This window comes from Mustela lutreola, chromosome 1, assembly GCF_030435805.1.
Source record: "Mustela lutreola isolate mMusLut2 chromosome 1, mMusLut2.pri, whole genome shotgun sequence".
NCBI classification, from domain to species: Eukaryota; Metazoa; Chordata; class Mammalia; order Carnivora; family Mustelidae; genus Mustela; species Mustela lutreola.
In genome coordinates this window covers 125,462,185-125,487,544 of record NC_081290.1, presented here as the reverse complement: position 1 = coordinate 125,487,544, position 25,360 = coordinate 125,462,185, and the positions used below count along the sequence as shown (strand labels likewise).

The 25,360-nt window shown below is 31.9% G+C and overlaps 1 protein-coding gene across 7 annotated transcripts in view; it reads right to left on the bottom strand.

Moving 5' to 3' along the window:
• Positions 1–883: 883 nt before the first annotated feature.
• Positions 884–25,360, bottom strand: part of RBM46 (RNA binding motif protein 46) — a 51,668-nt gene continuing 27,191 nt past the window's right edge. For 3 of the 7 annotated variants that reach the window (XM_059173687.1, XM_059173680.1, XM_059173673.1), the window contains exon 5: positions 884–1,850. In XM_059173687.1, coding sequence (XP_059029670.1) covers positions 1,651–1,850 — 200 coding nt within the window. In that variant the 3' untranslated portion in view covers positions 884–1,650. Of the gene's footprint in view, positions 2,986–10,008; positions 10,069–10,963; positions 11,055–25,360 lie in introns of all 7 variants that reach the window. The other 4 variants (XM_059173695.1, XM_059173702.1, XM_059173709.1 and 1 more) reach the window with 4 other exon arrangements.

Here is a 25,360-nt window from a genome sequence, read left to right as displayed (position 1 = left end):
ATAATATCTATGCTCATTTAAATTAGAAAATCTAAGGCTGTAACCTGGAAAATTAAATACTGCATATGGTTATATGGAATAAGCATTCCATAGAGGGTGAAAAAAAATGAGACTACAGTTGACCCTTGAACAACAAACATGGGGCTCAGGGGCACCAACTGCCCCATCTCAATCCCCATGTAGGCAAAAATCCACATTTAACCTTAGACTCCCCCAAAACTTAACTACTCAGAGTCTGTTGATCTGAAACCTTACCAGTGACATAAACATTCTATTAACACATATTTTGTATGTTATATGTATTATATACTGTATTCTTACATTAAAGCTAGGGAAAAGAACACATTATTAATAAAATCATAGGGAAATATATTACAGTACTGTACGGAATCCTTGTATAAGTGATTCCACCCAGTTGTTCAAGGGTCAACTGTAATTTACTCTCCATTTAACTTCTGCTAGAAACAAGCTAGAAGAAATATTTGCAACCATTTCATATTCTATGTATGGAAATCCCATGTTCTATGCTCCTACATAATGAGTTAATCAACAAAGTTAATGTCTGGTATCTAAGGCTGGAAAAATTTTTGTCCCTGATTATTATGTAAATCATCATTAGTTACCAAACCATTAAACAGCCAAAATGAAAGGATTCACTAAGTATTCATAAGTAAAAGAAGAAAACTTCACTGGGTTCACCAATAAATTATTTCTATTGGCTCCTGAAAAGGATTTTGGTTACTATGTTTCACAAAACACTTTTTTTGGTCTGCAATATCCTTTGCTTTGGTCCCATAAAGTCACTTAGCCCATGAAAAGGTCAAGATGATTGTGAGAGCTAACTTTTTTGTGTATACTAATAAACAAAAATAAAACACATACATATTAGAAGCATCACATATTTAATGTCAAAGAATTTGAATTCACGTACAAAAATTAAACAACACATGATTTCAACATTAAAAAACCATAACACTTATTAGTCAAACAACTATACAGTGAATATCAAAAACACAAAAGAAGTATAACTATAAAAACCTGAAATACATTAACAGCAAAATTAAAATTTATTTCTATAATAGGTAATTAAGTAAAATATTTATAGTTATTTTCAAGGACCACATTGGTAGACTGCTTTTCCTTTCGTACTGCAAAAGATTTGTATCTTAATTTTTGCCCTTCATTTCTTTCTACATAATAGTTAGTTGCTTCTGGTTATATAACTGTTACAATCTCTAATACAGATAGTGATCCTTGGCAATCAAATGTAGTGTAACCATTGTCTGCAAGTGCTTAAATATTTGTGAAATGCTATTTGGCAAAGCTATTATGCAAAAATTTAACATAAACTATTGGGTTCTACTGCCCACTCAGGAATTAGAAGTATTTAAAATCCCAAAAGTTTAAAAAGAAGAGTAGTTTGCTATACCTTTATCAAGAGAAACTACTTAATAACTTTTTAAACTTAGCATTTTTACAAGTTCTGCAATTGTAGGTTATTCCGAATTATGGTTGATGTTTACTATGTTGAAATAAATATGTATTTATCATTTTAAAACCAAATGTGCAAACCCGATTCTAAAATAAAACAGTATTTTAATTTGCATGCTTTACAAAGAAACTTTCATACTCATGTTTACAGTATCTTCTTCAGAAGAATGAGGCCTGATTGGAGATATACAGTCGCTGTCCAACATGGCTGCCAGTAGCAAGTGATATTGTTGGTGACAAGGGATAGCTTGGATAAGAATAAGGCCTTGAAGTATAAGGAAGCACGCTGGGAGTCCCAGAAGAGAAAGTAGCACTAACAGGGGAAAGACTATTTACTGAGCTGCGACGAAAATTGTAGTCTGTAAATAAATACATGAACAATTATGCTGCACATCTTTATGGATACAAATTTAATTCAAAGAGACAAAGCATTAAAACTATAATCACAGTTTGACATAATGTTCTAACATTCAAAATCCTGCTAATACTATTTTGCTGGTAAAGACTGTTTCAACATTCAGAGCATTGCAAATTCTAATGGTTTTTTACTAGAAGTTTCTTTCACTGACGCAAGTTTCTTTCACTGACGCAATTTCTTTCACTGACACAAAACTTCAGAGATCTTACTAGAATGCATTCTTGGATATCTTTTACTTGCGTATCTATTCATTGTTTTGTGGGTTTGATCAGAGAAAAAAGAGAACCTCTGATTTCCCTTGTTCTACAATGCAGCTCCTTTTAAATTTGGTTCTAATGCTAAAGGGTAGTCCATGAAGAAAAGATTAAAAACCAGCGAATTCATATTTGCTTATTTTTTTTTTTTGAAACTGTATTTGGCATCAAGCCAGCAGAAACATTCTCCCCTGGGCTGCAAAAACATTTGGTGTAAACTAACTGTCCAATATTTCATTATTTAAATACTAATATAAACTTCTGTATAACTCAATATACCAATTTAACATTAGCGTTCCTACTTGTACCATAAAACAGTAAAATGAATCGTGTTTATAAAATAAACTTCAAGAAACCATTATCAACTTATAGTATAGAAAAATCCAAAAATTAAAACCAAATTATTTTTTAAAAACCAGTTATATTTGAAGTATTACTATTCCACAATAAACATTCATCTTATGCACCAATAATTTCCTTGCTTCATTGTTATGTTTTTGTGTGTATATGAATATTAAAGACCAAATTTGTAAATCCTGTACTTTCCAAAAACTCAACTATGTTCTTTAGGGTAGAATAAGCCAAGGGCCTAACAATGACTATAAAATGATTATTTATAAAAGTTATGGTGTTTCTAGGAATGAAAAAAAATGAATTAGGTAATCTAATGCACAAGTCAAGTTTTTTCTGTATTTTCCTGGTCTTATAGATGAGGCCTAAAACATATAAGCATTAACTTAATGTTGTCATGGGACTTAATATTTAGCCAACAGGAATGTGATCAACTGCAGGAGAATAAGCTCAAGCAACATCAGTAAGGACCTAGTTAAGAAAAAAAAAATGGAAAAAATAAAAATCAGTTAAATATGTTTAATTTCTAACACTATAAAACTCTAACTTGATTAATTTTATAATCTTTTTATTTTTATTAGTGGTACCATAAAAGCAATAAAAGCAGTCTGTTCCAAAAAGACAAATACATTTAAAATATCCAGTTCAAAATATTTTCAGTATTTTGAAGTTGGATAAGGAATTACTTTGATACCATTTGCTTTCCTAATATCCAAAGTAGGGTAAATAGGTATCACAGAATTGTTTTTCTTGAAGGAGGCACTGTGCCTAAATGGTATGGTATTTAGTATTAACAAAAATCTTAGTGCTTCCATAATTCAAATTGTTTAAAAGAATTTCTGATTCTCTCCCCCTAAAGAATATTACACAAATATAGACAATTATTTATTAGACAGGCATCTATGATACAACTTTCTCTTTTAATTTTTAACAATGTGGCCATAGACAATTCGATTTAGAAGAGCAGATCTTTAACTAGTTATACTTATGTAGGTGGGGAAAATGTAGTTTTCAGAGAAATCACTTTCACTTTGGGTTTACACCCATGCAACAGTTAATGCAGGCTGTTCATTGAAATGTAGATAAGAGACATCTTCAGAGAATGATTTCACAAAGAAAATAGCCAGGCAACTGGCTACTGGCTTAGTACTTAGGTCTGAAAATGGGCATTTTATATAGTCTCCTACTGTAAACCTTTAATTTAAAAATACACTAATTAACTGTTGTCTTCTCAAATTTCTAAGGAAACTAAATTGAAATACAAAATTTGACCTCATTCATACAGGATAAATCAAGAGAAAAAAAATTCCCCCGAATACTATGAAAATTAGGAAATGAAAAGCTTCACTGTTCATAAGATTTTATAAGCATTTCAAAAGTAAATTTTATTACAAGAATCTAAATATATTCAGAAAAAATCTGGATAATCAGAAAATACAATACATATCAAACTTAAGATAGTAACTACTGACATAAACCTAGATGAATCGTGTTTTCCTTAGATCTAACATATAATATATATCACAGAAAATAAAAATCAGGAAGCATCACTGATTTTTATGAAATAAATTAGGTCAGTCAGAATTCCTAGCATATACTTACTTGCCCACCCCTGGTTTTTCTTCGCAGTGAATATTCTTAACTCTTCAATCCCACTGTTTCTGTCTCAAGACTTGGATCTGTCCTCCCCTTTTCCCTTCTTAAGGGAATGACAGAGCCAATTTCAGAATTTAAGTTTTACACTAAGAATTATTCAACTGTCTTAATACTTTCTAAATTGAGGTACAAATTTATATACAGTGAAATGCATATATCCTATGTGCCCATTTCAGTGAGTTCTGATAACTATAAACCTATGCAACAAGATATAAAATATACCCATCAATCCAGAAGTTCCTTGTGTTCCTTTCCAGTTAATAGCCCTTCTGCAGGAGGCAACCACTTTCTGATTTCTCACTATAGCTTAGATTTGTCTTAGACTTCATACAAAATGTATTTTTTAAAATATCTTAAGCCTAGCTTCTTTCTCTCAATATAATTTCTAAGATTCACTATGCTGTGTATGTCACTTTTTATTATTCAGCAGTATTCTATTGTATGTATACACTATAACATTTTTTATCCATTTACCTGCTGACAGATAAATATTTGTTTCTAAATTTCAACTATTACGAACAAAGCTGTTATGAATATTCTCATATGAGTCTTTTTGTGGATATATGTTTTCATTTCTTTTGGGTAAATAACTAGGAGTGGAACTGCTGGGTCTTTGGACAGACAGATACTGCTCAGCAGTTCTCCAATGTGACCATTTTACATTCATACCAGTAAAATACAAAAGCTCTGTTCCATGTCCTCACCAACATTTAGTATTGCCAGTGTTTTGAATCATAACTATCCCAGTATGTGAAATGGAATCTCATTTTGGTTTTAATTTGGATTTCCCTCATGACTAATCCCTCATAACTAATTATGTGTTTAGTTGCCCATCTGAACATGTTCTTTAGTAAAGTATGTATTCAAGCCTTTTGATCTATTGTTATTTGTTTGACTTTTTATTGTTTATAATAAAAATTTTTAGCTAATCAAATTCTCTAATTCAAAATCATAAACCAGGAATAGGTTGGTCCTCAGAAGTCTCTGAAATTCTAACCACCTTTCACTGAAGAGTGACACAGACCAAAGATGGTTGATTAAATGACTGTTGGCTACTCCCACAGTTAAATGAAGAAAAAAGAGTTAAAAATTAGGTCTCCTAATTCCTAGGAAAGTATTATTTCTACTTGACCAGCTTTTTCACTCTGTATATCTTCTCAAAACTGGGCTGGGGAAAGTGTTTGTTAGAGGTTGTCTAATAAGAGGTTGTTAGAGGGTAGAAATACAGTAAATAGTGCTCTCAGCTATCTGGCTGCTGCTTGCACCCACTCACCCCCACATTTCCCATTCAAACCACGCAGCTCTGCATTCCCGTTTTATATGCTAAATGTTATCTAAGAATCTCATTTGAAGAAAAGGCCCTTTGCAAAAATAAATAAATGGAGTTTGCTCTAATGTAATGATTAGAGATAGCATTTTGAGCAAATTGCCTACAATTTCATATTTATATCTGGAAAGAATACACTTCCATAGAGTAACTTTGATCTATACTGGAAACAGGCTTAACCTTAAGTGCCTATTCTAATCAAGCAGTAATGGCTAAAAGGACCCCCAATTCCCAACCATATGGAAGCTGTGGCTATATTGAGCAAGAAAGTGAATAGGCAGTAACTGCTGTGCCACTGACCTGGGAGCAAGTGCAGAGACTGGCAGCACTTTCACCACCATTCTTCCAGTTCCACTTTTGTGTTAATTCAGTCTACTACCTTTCTCTGACCAACACAAGAGATAAACCACCACCAAGATGCTTCTCAGTGAAAATTTAAGCAATGGATGTATACGCTGCTTTACTCTATTTGTCTCATTTGTTTGTTTCTAATTCTCTTACACATCTTGACCAAACACCATGGATTCTCAAACTGCTTCTCTGCTTCATATAAAAGAGGGAGGAAACCCTTAATGGAGACCTTACACTGAATTTGCTCCAAGTGTCTTCCTACACTTTTTTAGCTATCTGTTTCTTCTGATTTGTTTCTGACCATACTCTTTAACTTTCCATTAAGTAAGTACATTCTTCATAATTCTCCTTGTTAACTATTTTTCTTCTTCTCCTTAACTATTTAAGTTCTACCTTCAAATCCACTCCCTTTTTGATGTACCTTTTTTAAGTATAATTCAAGTGTTTTTTAATAGATTTACAAAGTTGTGTAACCAGAAACACGACCCAGAATATTTTCATCACCCTAAACAGAAACTCTGAACCATTTAGCAGTCACTCCTTTCTTTCCTCTCCCCCAGCTTCAGCAACCACTAATTTTTCTGTTTCTATTGATTTGCCTGTTCTAGATTTTTAATAAAAATGGAAGGGGGCGCCTGGGTGGCTCAGTGGGTTAAAGTCTCTGCTTTTGGCTCAGATCACGATCTCAGGGTCCTGGGATCAAGCCCCGCATTGGGCTCTCTGCTCAGCGGGGAGCCTGCTTCCTCCTCTCTCTCTGCCTGCCTCTCTGCCTACTTGTGATTCTCTCTCTCTGTCAAATAAATAAATAAAATCTTTAAAAAAAAATGGAATCATACAATTTATGTTGTCTTTTTAAACTACCTCCTTAGCATTTGTTTCCAAGGTTTACCCATGTTGTAGTATATATCAGAACTTCATTCCTCTTTGGATTCCTTGCATGAATATACCACATTTTGTTTATCTACTCATCAGTCAATGGATATTTAGGTTGTTTCTCTCTGTTGGCTATTAAGAATAATGCTGCTAAGGAATAATGTGTACAAAATTTCATGTGGATATATGCTTTCGATTCTCTGAAGTAAATAACTAGAAATCAACTTGCTGGATCATAAGGTAATTTTATGTTTAACTTTAGAGGCAACTATACTGTTTTCTAAGATAGCTATACTGTTTTACCCTCCTAAAAGCAGTGTATGAGAATGAAGCACCTGATATTTTGATCTATGAAACACATTTCCCATACCCTTAATACATATCCCATAACTTTAATACATACTTTAAGTACTTCTTTTGATTTCTATAGGAAATTTACTAAATTTTTTGAAAAAATTTTTATTTCACCATTTTATTATTTCAATTTCTAAAATTCAAAGAGGCCATAACTGAAACAACTCAGTAACTTTCTTTCACTAAATTTCACCTGCCTATTAACAAGTTAACACAGCACTGTATATATGCAGAACACAAAACATGGCTGGATTCAAAGAGAGATTTAAAAAATCTCTATTACAGTGTAAATGACATTTATCAATTATTTTGTCCTTTCCATCCTAGGAAAGAATTATCAAGAACTAACTGTAAAACAGAAGAGGAAATTTTCAAAATTACTACTTATTAAATAACTTATAACTTACGACATATTTAAAAATTATTAACAAGAATTTTTAAGTAATATTTTTGGCTAGAACACTTTAGTTATTATCAAATTTACTGGCATTTTTATCTAGTTTACTTTCCCTATTACAATTAAATATTGACCAAAACAAGGTATTTTTAACCTTTACTTAATTTTTGCTATAGGCAACTGACAGAAAAGAGCAAGAAGTAGACACGACCAATGTTTTTTTCTAAGACTAGGCTCATATAATAGCTTAGGTAAGTTTTTATGTTTTAGATGATTTTTAGGAGGCTTTCAGTATGATAATCCTAGTAATGGTGGCTGTATAAGTATGAGAGTTATTATCTCTAACTCCTTTATCTTATAAAGTTCTAGTTGGTTAGTTCTCTGTTTTTCAGATTCAGTTTTGGGGAAAAAATCATCTGTTTTTGTTTTTAATTGTTTTTTAAATTTACAATTTATTTCTTATTTAATTTTGAGTGATTTGTTTCAAATTCTTGCTGTGAAACTTTGACAGTATATATCAATTTTTATAAACATAATTGTCAGATACCTGTACTCGTATTTTTAAGAAATTACTACTATTTCATCCTAAATTACCTAAAGATTGTTATTTAAGCTTTCAAAAAACAAAGGTTTGAAATTCTAGAAAAAGCAAACTAATCTATAGTAACAGCAATCAGATCAGTGGTTGCCTGGAAAAGAAGACAAAGGAACAGGTTACTGTAGGAGTGGCAAAATGTTTTCCTGACTGTGATATCATTTCACAGATATATACATAAATCAAAACTGACCAAAGTGTACTACCCTTTAAATGTGCACTTTATTGTATTTGTTATACTTTTTTAAGGTTAAAAACAAAACCCAAGTGTTTCTTTCAGTTACTTTCAGTATTTCCCAACGTATATCACTGTACAATTGAAGTACTCAAAACAAGAATCCCTAAGCCAAATAAAATACTGAAAAAATTTTAGTAAAACTGGATTTAACACTTACACAGTTTGCTACTGCAGTGATTTTTTATACACTAATAAGCATTATGATTTTTCCTAAGGCAGTATGTAGTACACACCATTCCCCAAACTCTCGTTTGACCTTAGAAACTGTTATTTAACTGAATAAACATTAAAAACCCTTTGGGAAGAAATTTTAATAGAGCTAGTATGTAATGGCAAACATTAAAAATAAAACAAATATTCTTGAACTATGTTAAACACAGTGATTACAAATTCAAATGCCCTCAGAGGCTCAGCTGTAACAAAAAAATGAAAAAAGAACTCAAAGAGGACCAAATGTAAAACAGGTGTCGAGCTATTTGTACTGAAATTAAATCAAACTGATTTCCTTTCAAAAAACCAAAGAGACTAAACAAACCACACCTAGAGTTTCCAGTCTGTTACATTTGTTTAATAGATTATGTCAAATTCCTTTTCAAGACAGTTCCTAAACCATTTGGAAGAGATTAATAGAAAAGCAACCTATATGAGAAAATTATTATCTGAGCGCTACAGTTATCTAGGTTTCAGTATGGCTCAAAAACTACAGCTCACTAGAAAAACTATCTGGGCAAAAGTTAAGAGAGAATAAAAGCCTTAGAAAAGATGGCAACTCTTTTCAAGTCTCATTTCTATCAGTAAAATTAGTCCTCATAATTCAAAATTTGAACTACAGAATCTTGTAAAAGGAATTTCTGTGAATAGCATCCATATTTGAATTTTATGTTAAGATTAAGATATACAAAAATAAAGTCATATGCCTCAAGCATAATAAATACATTTCCTTGTATCTAATGCATGAGTTCTATTAATGAGTTAATTATTGAGTACTTAATAAGTGCCAAAGCTACCTATACACAACATCAGCACTATTTAAACCTTATAAAAGCCTTGCAAAACAAATACTATTATTTTCCTCTTCAACAAGGAAATTGAGGCACAGAAAGATGAAAGTTAATTTACTTAAGAACACAGAACTAGTACATGGATTCTACCCAGGGAACCACAACATTCTCTTTGCCTCAACATGTGAAAAGGAAGCTGAATGAAAGTAATCTTTATTTAAACTATAAACTACCTTTAATATCCTACTAAAACCTATCCTTTCAGCACCATGTTGGAAAAACTAAAGCATGAATCCTAGTAAATAACTTTTATTCTAAGTTGCATCAACAATAATTGTTGTTTTATTAGTTAAAAAAAATAGATAAAAATTTTTCAGATAAACTTGAGAAATGCTGAAAATCTACATATAATACACTCACTCCAACAACATCTACATTAAAATACTGTTTACCACATGTAGTGGTTCAAAACATACACTAGGTATGTTATAAGCTTTGAGAAGAACCTGAAATATGGAAACCAGTTAACTTTTTAAAACTTTTCTTAACAAATCTATAATTAATAAAGCTATTATAACCAAATATTTCACAAGCTTTTTTAGACAATTTTAAATTCTCTTCTTATAACCATAAGAATAATTTATAACTGGCTTTCTGAAAACTAAATATATCACTTAATATTCCTAAAAGACTTTTTCTTACCTGTTTATTTTCTCCAAATTCTTCTACATAGGTCCAGGCTGAAGAGATTGTGTTCCCTGTCTGTAATCAGTGAAGACAGAAAAGAATTGAGTCTTTAGATTGATGTTATCCCTAATCTTGGAAGTGCATGGAATCCTTGATAACTTTAGTTAAAAACTCAATCAGTAAGTAGGAAAATAAACTTAAAGAACAAACAAACAAGGGACAAATAATTATCATTTCTGAATCTCTGCAAAGATGAAAAAAGAAAACAATATTCTGATATATAAATGAAAAGTATGAGTTAATACATAATCCAAAAAAGTTTCTCTATATAAATTAAGTCTTTATTAATTGGTTTTTCCAAAAAGTACTAATAAAATAAAGGACTTTAAAAACAAATAAGATTGCCCAATTTCTGATAAGAAGATAGCCCAAAGAATCTTAAAGGAATTTGAAAAATGTCAGTATCTTTTCTGTCATAAAAAGAGATAGATGGCCAAAATAATACTAAGCTTAAAAAAAGTTTTCTTATTAACAGCTAAACTTTATATACTTGAAACATAATATAACCATATATAGTACAACTTTGGATATCCATACATTTTAGTGGTTATCTCTTTATATCCCTTAAAGCATTCTGGTCAGGATGTACATCCAACCATATGCTAAGATATTGTGCAAAAAAAAAAATATGAACAAATGAAAATGTTTGATGATCCACATAGAACTACAGATTTTTAAATAGCCATCTTAAAGATTATAACTCAGTAGAAAAAAAGTGAAAATATTTTATTATTTACATGATGAACTTAGGTAACTACCATCAACCCTTCTAGTAAGAGTTTAAAAAATGCAGGTAATTATTAAAAGGAAAAGGATTTATCAAAAAGCACTGAGAAGGACCAAGGAAGACAGTGAAGAATTATGGGGCTGTGATCTTGGATAAGAAGGAAACCCAACATAGTTTGCACACCTTTTGGAGATGTGTTTTCCCCTAGAAGGACTGGTCATCTCTGAAGAGGGATCTGATAGCCAATGGAAGATAACAAGAGACAAACAAATTTCTGAGGATAAAAGGACAAAATTAGAGCTGTGGAGCTAGTGATAGCTGGGAGCCTGAATAAAACTGAACTTTTTAAGAGAAGACCAACTTTAAGAGAGAGTAAACTCAACTTCAACTTTTCCTGATCCCTGCCTGGATTAATAAGGCAATCTGGGATTGCCAGTACCTTGGTCATCTTTCTGAAGCAATATAAATCTTCTCTAAATAAACGTAAGTGCATGCTAGCTTTCAAACTATCCCTATACTTTTCATAGACAATATATGACATTCAATCAAAAATAGTCAGTCACAGAAAGATAAAACAATGTGACCTAAAACCAACAGAAAAACATTCAACAGTAACTTATCTACAAGGAATTTAGATAAAGTTTTCAGAACTGGATATTAAAATAACTATGCCTAATATGCTCAAGGAAATAAAAGACTAAAAATTCTGAAGGGAAAATGTAAATCATAAGTCAAATGAAATCCTAGAACTAAATCAAAATAAATGGTTTTATCAGCATGTTACACACATATTTTTGAAAAAATTAATGAACCAAACAAAGGGTCCGAGATAAATACACAGACAAAACATACAAAAAAGTGCAAAACATAGAAAAAACATAATAGATAAATGGGATACAGTAAAGAGGTCTAACACAGGTGTAACTGGAGTACTGTATAAAAATGAAGGAAAAAAACAAGACCAAACCAGTATTTGAAAACAAAGTAACTTAGAACTTTCTGTAACAAGTGAATAACATTGATCCACAGATTTTAGACATGGTGAAAAGTCTCAATTAAAATAAAAGCCAAGAAAACAGTACGTAAGCACATCACAGTGACACTTTCAGAAATCACAGATATTGAGAAAATATTAAAACTCCCCGCAGGGGTGAGGTGATTGTTCAAAGGAACAGTAAGTAAATTACAGCTGACTTCTCAACAGAAACAGTGGAAACCAGAAAACAGAGAGTGGAATTATAACTTCAAAGGGCTAGAGGAAAATAACTGCTGATCTTATATATAAGATATATATATATATCCTTTCAAAATGTGGGTGAATCAAAAACATATTCAGGTAAACAAAACTGAAGTAAAGGAAATACAAATGAATGTTCTTTGGGCAGAATATAAAGGAACAAGTATAGAGGAAACTTGGAGATATAAAATAGGAAATGAAGAATAAAGAAAAAGCTAAAAATGTAAATGTAAATGAATACAAATATATATTTAGAAAGAACTATTATAATTAGGTATGTGGGAGCTAAAATATACAAGTTTAAAACATTTGGAAATACCAGGGTGCCTCTGACTCTTGATCTCTGCTCAGGTCTCAGTCGCAGGGTGATGAGTTCGAGCCTCGCATTGGGCTCTATGCTGGGTGTGGAGACTACTTATTAAAAAAAAAAAAAAAAGATAAAACATATGGTAATACCATGACACTGTAGAAATTGGAAGAAGAAATAAGTTGAAGTGTATAAAGGTTCTTGCACTGTCTGGAATGTGATAAAAGCATTAATATTAGACTTTAATAGGTTAAGAATCCAAGTTGGAATCAACAGGGTAATTACTACAAGAACAGTAAAGACTCTACAGCTAATACAGCTGAAAAAAGAGAAAAGGGCAAAGTAATTATCTATCTAAAGAAGGTAAGAAAAAGAGAATAGGGCAATAGAACAAAGAATGGAAAGCAAATGGCAAGATGAAAGATTCTAAGCAAATCAATAAGAAAATTAAATGCAAGTTAACCAAACACTCAAAGAACAGACTTTCAACAAAAACATCAACAAAAACAACAACAGAACCTAACTATAGGGGCGCCTGGGTGGCTCAGTGGGTTAAGCCGCTGCCTTCGGCTCAGGTCATGATCTCAGCGTCCTGGGATCGAGCCCCGCATCGGGCTCTCTGCTCCACAGGGAGCCTGCTTCCCTTTCTCTCTCTCTCTGCCTGCCTCTCTGCCTACTTGTGATCTCTGTCTGTCAAATAAATAAATAAAATCTTTAAAAAAAAAAAAAAAAGAACCTAACTATATACTGCTCTCATCTTATGGCTAAGATACAGTAAAAGTAGAAATTACACAATGGAAAAATATATAATATGCAAACTAACCAAAAGACAGCTTATAAGTAAGTTTAAGTTAACATCAGAAAAGTACAGTACAGCTTAAGGCAGGAAAGCATGATAGAGCTAGAATGACAGTATAATGATAAAAGGTACACTTAGCAGAGAAATATAACAAATTCTGGATTTCTATACACCTAATATATAACCTCAAAATATAAAATGCAAAACCTGAAAGAACCAAAGGAGGAATAAAAATAGACCTATAATCACAGTGGGTGGTTTTTATAACCCTCTCTCAATAAAAGAATGAGCAGACCAAAAAAAAAAAAAATCATGAAACATAAATTTAAATATGATTAACAAACTTGCCCTGACTTGAATGTCTCAAAAAGATATGCTAAAGTCCAACTACTCATGCCTCTGAATGCGACCTTATTCAGAAATAGAGCCATTGCAAATATAAATTAGTTAAGCTGAGGTCACAGCAGAGTATGATAGAGCCTTAATCTAATATGATTGGTATCCTTCCAGGAGTAGAGAAGACAGAAGATTGCCCTGTGAAGACACAGAAACACAGGGAGAAGACAATTATTACAATAGAGGCAGTGACTAGAATTATCCATCTATAACCCAACAACTCGAGGACTGCTGACTACAGAAGTTAACACAATAAAAATAAATCAATACATAATAAAAATAAAAATAAAATACAACAAACTGTGTCACAGTGATCACCATACCTTAGGAGGGGAAATTTGTAGCCTGAATATGTATATATTACAGTAAAAAAAAAAAAAAAAAGGCTGAAAACTCTAAACTAGGATGGCTTCCTTGATGGTATTTCACATATTCAAAAAATATATCATACCAATTATATACAAACTCTTCCACAGAACAAAGAGAAAAAACTTCCTGCTTTTAGGAAGAAAGACATGGGTCAATCTCACTAATAAACAGAGGTCTAAAAATCCAAAAGAAAATATCAAAAGTCTCTTCAATAAACAGTGCTGGGAAAATTGGACAGCTATGTATAGAAAAATGAAACTCAATCATTCTCCTACACTATACATAAAGATAAACTCAAAATGGATAAAAGACATCAATGTGAGGCAGGAATCCATCAGAATCCTAGAAGAGAACATAGGCAGTAACTAGAAAGCAACTTCTTTCAAGACATGTATCCAAAGGCAAAGGAAACAAAAGGGAAAATGAACTTTTGGGACTTCATCAAGATAAAAAACTTCTGCACAGCAAAGGAAACAGTCAACAAAATAAAGAGGCAACCCACAGAATGGGAGAAGATACTCACAAATGACACTACAGATAAAGGGCTGACATTCAAGACCTATAAAGAACTCCTCAAACTCAACATCCAAAATACAGATAATCATATCCAAAAATGGGCAGAAGACATGAACAGACACTTCTCCAAAGAAGATATACAAATGGCTAACAGACACAAGAAAAAATGGCTAAAAGACACAAGAAAAAGAAAAAATGGCTAAGAAAATCATTAGCCATCAGGGAAATTAAAATCAAACCCACATTGAGATACCAATCTAACACCAGTTAGAATGGCCAAAATTAACAAGACAGTAAACAACACTAGTTAGAGAGGATGTAGAGAAAGGGGAACCTCTTACACTGTTGGTAGGAATGCAAGTTGATGCAGCCACTTTGGAAAATAGTGTGGAGATTCCTTAAGAAATTAAAAATAAAGCTACCCTATAATCCTGCAATTGCACTACTATTTACTCCAAAGATATAGATGTAGTGAAAAGATGGGCCATATGTACCCCAATGTTCATAGCAGCAATGGCTACAATTGCCGAACTGTGGAAAAAGCCAAGATGCCCTTCAACAGACGAATGGATAAAGAAGATATGTTTCATATATACAATGGAATATTACGCTTTCATCAGAAAGGAGAATACCCAACTTTTGTATCAACATGGATGGGTCTGGAAGAGATTATGCTGAATGAAATAAGTCAAGCAGAAAGAGTCAATTATCATATGGTTTCACTTGCTTGTGGAGCATAAGGAGTAACACAAAGAGCACTGGAAGATGGAGAGGAGAAGTAAGTTGGGGGAACTCAGGAGGGGGAGATGAACCATGAGAAACTGGACTCTGAGAAACAAACTGAGGGTTTTGGAGGGGAGGGAGGATAGGTGAGAGGATAGGTGAGCCTGATGGTAGGTATTAAGGAGGGCACATATTGCAAGGAGCAATGGGTGTGGTCCATAAACAATGAATTTTGGAACATTGGGAAAATTAAATTAAATTTAAAAAAATAAGGAAAACCAAATTTAGCAATACACAAAAAAGATAATGCATGATGACCAAATTGTATCTATTACAGAAATACAGGACTGATGTCACACTGAAACACCAATGCAAATCACCACATTAAAAGAATAAAAAACAAAAATGATATAATTATCTAACTATATACAAAAAAGCATTTGATAAAATTCATCACCCAAGTCATTCTTGATAAAAACTCTTAGCAAACTAGGAATAGAAGAAAATGCCCTTACTGTGACAAAGTGCTTCTATAATAAAAGCTATGACAAACATCATACCTTAATGGAGAAATAGTGAAAGTTTAAAAGGATGCCTTCTATCATCATTTGTATTCAATGCTGGACAAGCGGTTCTAGCCAGTGCAACAAGGCAAGAGAAAAAAGAAAAGTGTAAGGATAGAAAAGAAGGAAAAAGCTCATTATTTGCAGCTGACATGACTGTGTAGGTAGAAAATTTAAAATAATGGAGGATCAAATCATTAGAATCAGATCATTTTATTTAAAACATAAAAAATAAAATGTACTTATATAAGCAATCAGAAATCAAAATTAAAAGGCACCTTTTACATTAGCACTGAGCAACATTAAATACCTACAAATAAATCTAATAAAAGATGTAGGAGAAATTTATATAGCAGACTACTGAATATTTGGAAAAATTAAAGAAAGCCTAAATAAATGGAAAAATCTATAATATACATGGATCAGAAGTTCCAATAGTATAAAATGTCATTCCTTTGCAAATCGATCAGCATATACAATTCAATTTTAATCAAAGTCCCAGTAGGACTTCTTTTTGGTATAAATTAACAATCTTATTGTAAAATTCATATGGAAACATAAGGGCTGAGAAGAGCCAAGATAATCAAGAAAAAAAATGTAAAGATGTTCTCTATCAAATTAAGACTTTTCAAAGTTATATAATTAAGAAAATGTGGTAAATTAAATTAGATCAATGAAATAATGAACCCAGAATAAGGCAGGTATGTGCACATAGGCATGCATGTGTGTACATACACATACATATTTGATCTATGCTGAAGGTGGCACTTCAGAGTCATGAGAAAAGGGTAGTCTTTTCAATAAATAGTGCTATGTAAATGATTATACATACTGAAGGTAAAATAAAATGAACATGTACTTCAAACCCTCACTAAAAGTAAAAGAAAAAAAATTCCCAATTTCTAGGAGAATTATTTCATGACTTTGAGGTAAGCAAAGATTTCTTAAGCAGGACACAACCAAGACTAACTTTTAAAAAACTGATAAATTAAACCATACCAAAATTAAGAACTTCTTTTCGAAGTATACCTTGAATAAGAGTAGAAAGATAAGCCACACAGAAAAAGGTATTTGTAGAAAATATATATCCAACAAGGGGCTTGTATCTTAAGTAATAAAAAAAAAAAAAAAAGCAACCCACTACAATAAAGAGACAAGAAACTTAGAACAAGACATTTCATCAATCTTAATGCCCCATAATCCTTTTAAAAGATGTTTGATATCATTAGTAAACAGTGATATAAAAGTTAAAATCTCAAGGAGATAGCAATATATACTAACCAGAATGTTCCAAATTTTCAAAGATTAAGAATACCCATGTGTTGGCAGGAATTTGGAATAACCGAAACCCACATGTTGCTTATGAAGTGTAAATTTATATAAACATTTTGAAAAACTGGCATTATTTACTCAAGTTTTAAAAATATGACCCACTTTTACTCCCATGTATTCAACGGGAATGCATGCAAGAATCTTCACAGCATCATTATTCGAACAGCACAAACTGAAAGCACCTCAAATTTCTATCAACAACAGAAACAGCAAATAAATTCTAACATTCTGATGGAATATTACTATCAATGAGAGTGAATGAACCGTACTGCCACATGCAACAACATGGACCAATCTTTATTCATAAACATAATGTTAAAAGAAGCCAGACAAAAGTATATAAAATGCTGTATAAAAACCAAAAACACAGAAGTCAGAAGGATGGTTTGGGAAGAGAGGAGATAATATGTGCATTGGGGTACAAACAAAGGAACTTTCTGAGGTGTTCATATTTTGTTTTCACTGGTAGCTAAACAGATATTTCCTCTGTAGTAATTCACAAAGCTTATAGTTATGATTTGTGGAGTTTTCTGTCTGTATGTAATGTAATAACTTACTAAGTTAAAAAAAAAATGGAATTACAACAGCTACTGTAGTGATATCCATATATGAGAAACCCATCACTATGATTAAAAAATAAAACTATATTCATAATACAGTTAGCAAAATAAAGTAAAAATGATTCAGAGCAATTCAGAAACTATAATGGTGATTTTCAGTAAAGAATCTAATTGAAACTACTATTAAATACGGAACCAGTTGTCCCTCCATAAGGCCTTCACACACTGCCTGGAGTTTTACAATTAATTATTTGTTAATCTTTAGTAAAGTTAAAGAGGGAAAATGCTGGGATTTAAATTATCAGTCTAAGACAATTATATTTCTGTTAATGTACAGAAGAGATGATGATAATCCTCAAAGGAAAAGTAAAAACCATCAGCAGAATCTCAAGTAAATGTCAAACACAAGGTTACTACTGGTGCTTTGTCATTTGTTAGTTTTGTCATTCATTATTCCTTTTAAAAAGTATTGACTGTTAATAAATTCATTCAGTGAAACTATTTCAAAAGAATTTTTTTTTTTAGTTTCAGGTATACAACATAATGATTATTCAGTAAGGGATTATTCAATAATCCAGACACGAGGGAAAAGAAAAGGCATGTCAAAAAGTCAAGAATAATAATAGGATACATCAAATTTCAAAGATCAGAAACAGGATCTCATTTTCTATAAAGCTGAAATCATTAGATATGTTATTTTTAGTCTTCTGTTATGCTGAAGTAAAAGCCAAAAAAAGATAAACTAGGTAAAATTCCTACTAATTAAGGTATTTATTTTCATTATATCCACTAAGACCTATCATTGTAGATATGAACTGTTCTATAAACATGTGATGAAATGTTTTAAAAATCACTTAAAACTAACTGTACAAGCATACTGTGTATTTTGGAAGATTTCACTGGTTTTCAGTTTGAAGAAGAATTCCATACAAATTTTTAAATAATTAGTATAAAAAATGAAGAACTGTGTTTCAGACTTTCAGGTTTGGCATACTGCTCTTTCTTCTTTTCAAAACAGAAAATAACTGAATGCACAGGATTCTAGTATATTCCAAAAGAAAATTCTGTATGAGCAACCTGAATTTTCAGGGTTTTTCCTGTCTTTAGAAAACTAAACTGAAAGAACTCCATCTTCTTATTCTACACCTGTTTAGAAGAATGAAGAAATGCAAGCCAGTATAATAAGTTTAGAAAGAACATACAGCAAATAAGCTATTGCCAATTATTTTCCATTTGTGATGTCTTAACAAATGTTATAGATGGCACTATATGTAACTATGGCTTATGTTATGAACTTAAGAAGCTATAATGGTCAATAAATATTAAAAAATTAAATAACATTAAATTATTTTTAAATAAAATTACAAAATATTTGGTCAATAAATGGTCAACAAAATTATAAAATTGTACATATGATCCAATATATTCTATTCTACTACAACCAAAATCTCCTATTCTTCCACTATCCAAATTTCATTTATATATATATACACACATATATAATTTATAATCTTTAACATAAAATAATCCATGACCCAAGTCTATATTTTAAGGATTTCACTATTTTTAAATACTCATTTCATCAGCATTTTAAAAACTATACACTAATCATTTCTACTTTATTGAAATAAAATTATATAACGTCCTGTTAACCACCATTCATAATGTAATTGTTCTGTATCTGTGCCAACTCCATATCTCAGATATTTCTTTTCCAATCCTTTTCCAGTTACTGCTCAAAGTACAGTCTTTATCTTTCATAAGAATCTTTAGCTTTAATCTTAGAGTGTGAAGATAATTTTCAATTATTTGAAAAGCACTACAGGCTAAGTATTAAAGGAGGAGACAATACTAGATTATAGAAATGCAGTAAATAATAACAATTTTTTTTAAAAGTATGAAGTCCCTAGGCTTTACAATCCTGAGGGGTCAAAAATTTTACAATAAAAAATAAAGAGTAATATAAAAATTACTAAACTGTTGAGTAATATAAAGAACAAGTCATCCTCAGCAGTTATTATGTCTAAGAAAAGCTTGATATAAGAGGTTAAGTAAATGACAGCAAGTAGAAGAATATTCCAAGCAGAGGGAACACCACTTGGAAAAGCCTGGAAGTGCCCATGAGCATGACAATTTCAGATGATCAAAACTAAGAGGTATTTGACTATGGTTAGGTAAGATGGGGAAAACCAGGAGAGCATTCTGAACAAGAGAATGTGGAGTTCAGAGAACTTTATCATATCACAATAGCAAGCCAGTATTGGTTCCTGAACAAGAAAATAACAATGAAAAAACAGATATAATCAGACTGAAAAATCATATGGCTGAATTATGTGTTTGAGATGTTTTGAGTATAATCAGAGAGCAAAATGAATGTACCAAACAAGGGACCATGAAATAAACAAACTCTACCTGTTTGAGATTCTGTCTATCATCTGATAGAGGAAAAGAAAACATCATCTGCCACCTTGAAACATACAGTACTGGTTGTCAATGTCCATCTTAAATTTTAAAATCCCAAATTTACCTTGTAAACAAAATATGTTCACCTATCTCTGTAATTTAGAATCAAATGATTCATTTAGGTCTGAGATAGATGTCCTAAGTCCACACTACACTGAAGTGGTCTGATACATGAGCTTGTAGGACTGGTAAAGATAAAACTATCTCTGAAAAGGATGTAAAAGCATGGAACAAAGACCCATCTCCTTCCATTTTAATTTTTAGAAGAATAACTGGCCAATAATATCCCGCAAGTTCACAGTCTGTTATCAAATATTTAACAGTAGACTCAGGTTAGTTATCATTTCAATCACGTGACGTTACAAAGAACAGCAGCTAAGAGCATACAGTCTCTTAGCTAACTGGGGGATCCTGGCAAACTATTTAATTTCCTAGAGCCTCAGTTTCTCCGTTTGTTACCAAAAAAAAGCCCGTATAGGCATTAAAGTAATATTTACCTAAGGAAGTTTCAGAATAATGTATTATATGTCAAGGCATTTAGCATAGTACCTATATAAATATCGAAATTATCTTAACTATTACTAATATTTATAATTATAAATGACTGGAAACTGTTGTCTTAGATTTGTTTTCTGAATGTTATTTTTCAATATTTGTATGACACACTTAAATACACAAATGGCATTACTGTGTGCTTTTTAACATTTTAACACATTTATTACAAACAATTACCCTATGGGATAAATACTGTTAATATTCCCATTTTTATAGATGAGGAAACTAAAGAACAGAGAGGTAAAAATAACTTTTCCAAATAAGTGATGAAGCTGGGATTTGAATTCAGGAAATCTGGCTCCAAATGCCATGCTCTTTTAGTCTATGGAGCCTAAATTTATACTAAATATAAAGTGCTGAATTTCATTTTGCAGAAATTCTTTCCAAGTGCAATGTACAACCCTAACACTCTCACCTCAGGTTAGGTCAGGTCATCCAGTTATGTATCCTCATATACCCTGCAGCTCTTCAGTGTTTATCAGAAATGTAACTTAGCACCTTCTTCATAGAAGGTAAACCCTATGAAGGCAACAACTGGGTCTGATTCACTACAGATTCTCAGAACTTTATAGACAAAGTACAGTGTTCGGTAAGTATTTACTGAATCAACGCATATATTAACAAGGTTTAACAGTCAGCCAGCTGTCCATTAATAAACCAAAAAGGAGAACAGAAAGCCTAAAAGAGTGAAGAGTAATAAACAAAAAGGTTGTTCATATGAGAATAAGAATGCCAAAGCCAAACCTGCTTACACTGAAGTTTTGAAAAGCACATTTTTCAGAGGGATTCAAAACAACAAGGCTCTAAGTGATGTTAAGGAAAATAATTCAGAGTTCTAATAGTCTAGTAAAGAATCTTTCCTTTCCCCATACGTTTGTTTAATAAAGAGATTTAAAACAAAGATTTTTTTTTTCTTTTTTAACTGGGTGAAACAGAGCTTGTAGTACTTTAAACACTTACTTGGTTCTGGGTTATATTAAATCATAATCTGCCCCCCTGAAACTTTCCTCTATTAGACTTAATTCTAACCCCTGAACTTCATATTACAGTCTTTTTACCATGTGCCAGCTCTTCCAACACTTGAAGACAGCAATCGTATTTCCTCTGTAAATACAGAATATATAAACTAAAAAGCCCCAATTCTTCAATTGTTCACTGTCCTACTTTGCATTAGATTTTCCAAGTCCTCCCTGGTTGTCAAGGATTAATTAAACCACAGGTCCCAAAAGAAAACAAAACATTTCACATACAGTCTGAGCAGAATAAAAATATTTGGTCTGGAAACAACACAACTTTCCTATATCCCTGAATTACATGAATTTGAGAATCTCTAGAATACAACTGACTCATTCTAATTTTGATAAAATAATTCAAGCTCAACGCTTGGCTGGTTGGGAAACTTTCATTCTTTGCCAGCTTATTTACCTAACTGTAAAAGTATGTTATATAAAAAGAATATATAAAATATAAATGTACAGTTACATTATTTATAGAATAAAAACATGTACTCACCGCCCCAGGCTTAGAAACAGAAAATTATCAATAACTTAGAAGTCTCTCTCGCATTCTTTCCAGTTTCTCTTTCTGAACCCTTAAAGTAATCATGATCCTAATTTTTGAGTGTTATTCATTCCTTTGCATTTCTCAATGATTTTGCCACATATTCATATAACCCTAAACAATAAATTGTTTGGTTTTGCTTGGCTTTATTTTCCTACTCATAATTCCCCATTGCTTCAATTCTTTCAATTTAAAATTTGAATCCTGGGGTGCCTGGGTGGTTCAGTCAGTTTAGCGTCTGACTCTTGATTTCGCCTCAGGTCAAGATCTCAGATTCTCAGATTCTCAGGATCTCAGGATCTCAGGGTCATGGAATCAAGCCCCAGGTCAGACTCCCTGCTCATCAGAGAGTCCACTTGAGATGCTCTCCTCTCTATCTGCCCTCCGCCCAGCTCGTGTGTGGTCTCTCTTCAACAAGAAAGTCTTTAATCCACTTCACAGTTTTCATAGATAATTAATTAAGGATCAAAGTGAATAACCCCATCCATTACCAGAAAAAAAAGAGAAAAAAAAATAGAGGGAAGATGAATATTCTACTTAAATCCATGCACTCCACCAATATGAGATAATGCCATCCTCCCCCCTAGAAAACTGAGCAGAGGAGAAGTTTCCAAATTTTCCTAAGTTGGGTTTTATAACAGGGCTTTAGAATGTGTGTAAATTTCCTGAATTGATGAACCATACACGTAAACAAATCCTGGGATAAACAAATATAATTAAATAAATAAGCCAATTATACATGGATTATTTAGTTTTGGTTTATTCATATCTCATATCTAAGTATAAATATTTGGGAGTTGACTACAGAATTTTTCTTGTCATAAAAAAATTCTCAATACAGCACATCAAACTGAAGGAAATGAAAATAGAAATTACCTGAAAATTCATTTATTAAGGCAATGGAATCATTCCCTTAGTTACCAATTCAAATGGACGAGTGCCTGACATCACCAATCTACTTTCTGAAGCCTTAGAGGACTGATGAAAAAGTTTGTCTATCTCTCTCTCCAAGTCATATACACTAATGTAGCAACTCCTTGTTTGCATATGAACTACAATAAATAAGAATAAATAAATAAATAAATAAAAATAAAGTACAGAAGTTTTTAAAAACCAAGAGAAGTGAAGTTTTTAATAAACACTGGTACCTAAATCAAAGTAGATGACTGCAAAAAGAACAGAAAAATCACACATATCCTAGATGCACTGTAATAAAAGAAGTTAAAGAATCTTAAGTCTACTGCTAAGTAAACCATAGGGGAAAAAATTTAAGAAATGAAAAAGGAAAAACAATTACGAGTATTTCATCATGTGTGTAAATCCCCCTCAGAAGCTAGGAGAGTGCTTTCATGGGACAAATAATCCTATTTTTGCTTAGTATCTCCTTTTCCCCTCTACTTCTTAAGAGAAAAGGAATAGCTTTCCAATGCTCTAGTATCATCACTAATTCCATACTTGATAAAACTAAATTTCAGACTGAGGAATCCCTAAGGGATTCTTGATCACTTAAGGAAACTTAATTCGTGAAATCTCAAGGAAACATGAAGACATAATACAAACAGGTAAGAATCATTTAAATTAATAAACATGTCCTTGCTTGGATTTTTTTTTTTTTTACTTTTGGTAAAAAGTATTAAATTTATAGTGCAGAATATAACTTTAAACATTTTTTCCAAAGATTCATAATGGCTCATTTGGAATTTTATACATTCTGTGCCCAAAATAATCTTTAATCTTCATAGATTCACAAACACTGATTTGGTCATTCTTGAACCAAAAATTAACACAGCAGTGGTAGGGAAAAAAAAAAAAAAGCCTTATACATATATGGCACATAAGCTGCAAACTGATTTGTTTATCCCATAACCTGGCCAATAAACAAGCAGACTGGAACGTGTATTGCTGAAACAAAGGCAACAAGAAAAAATATTAATGGGCTTGCCCTGCAGTCTTACAAAAATCCACATACAACTATTTTTTTTAAAAATAGTTGAAAAAATAAAGTATTTCTAGTAATAATATCCTTTTTAGAAAACATAATGAAAGAAAATCAAAAGGTACAAGAGAAAAGTGAAGGTCAACATAGCCTATAAGGAAGCTGGAATTGTATATCCTACTTTACATTTTTTTTATCTATTTAAGTTTCTCAAATGTTAATCTGCTTATAAAAAACAAGCTATGCTGTTTAAACACAAAATAAAGAGACATTTCTGAGTACACTCACCAAATTATCAGGCAATACAATTACAAAATATTGTTTTCTAATGACTGCATTTCTATATACCTTTTAACCTAAAGTTACAGATACAATTATAGCAGAATTATCAGTGTGGTATACAGATGATATTTACTGAATCAAAACAATGCACGAAGGTATATAAACAAATCACTTTCTTAAAATTTGAACTACATTATGTATATAAAAACCCACAAACAGGTCATTTTTGTAGTCCAAATGTCATTTACTATGAGATAAATAATGGCTCACACATAACTAGCGTATCTTTAGGCAAATACTACAAATTTAAGGAACAAAGAACTCTGAGCACTTATTAATACTCTCATGATTTAAAACTTCTATTTAGAATCCCCAGAAGTAAGAGCATCATTTTTGGAGGTAGTGCCTATCATGTCTTACATAGAGTATGTATTACTCTAGAACAGAGAATCATTTGCTCTAGAGTAGATGATATATCTGAAATTAACTAATAAAAGTAGATACTTGGGGCGCCTGGGTGGCTCAGTGGGTTAAGCCGCTGCCTTCGGCTCAGGTCGTGATCTCAGGGTCCTGGGATCGAGTCCCGCATCGGGCTCTCTGCTCAGCGGGGAGCCTGCTTCCTCCTCTCTCTCTGCCTTCCTCTCTGCCTACTTGTGATCTCTCTCTGTCGAATAAATAAATAAAATCTTAAAAAATAAAAAAATAAAAGTAGATACTTTATTTAATCTAACCAAAAGACCTGGAAATGACTGGCACTGAATAATTTTAAAGTAGTTAAAAGCACAGATGATTACTTGAATAAAATCATCATAGTAAAACCATTTTTTAAAAACATTCTGTCTCCATTCACTAGTCCTATCACTAGATTATATTGCCAAAGCATAAGTAACTACTGTCTACCATTCAATAGGAAACAGAAATAAGGGCATAGCAGGCAGAAGACTAATGCAGCTTTTCACACTGATTTTGCTGAGTCTACCTC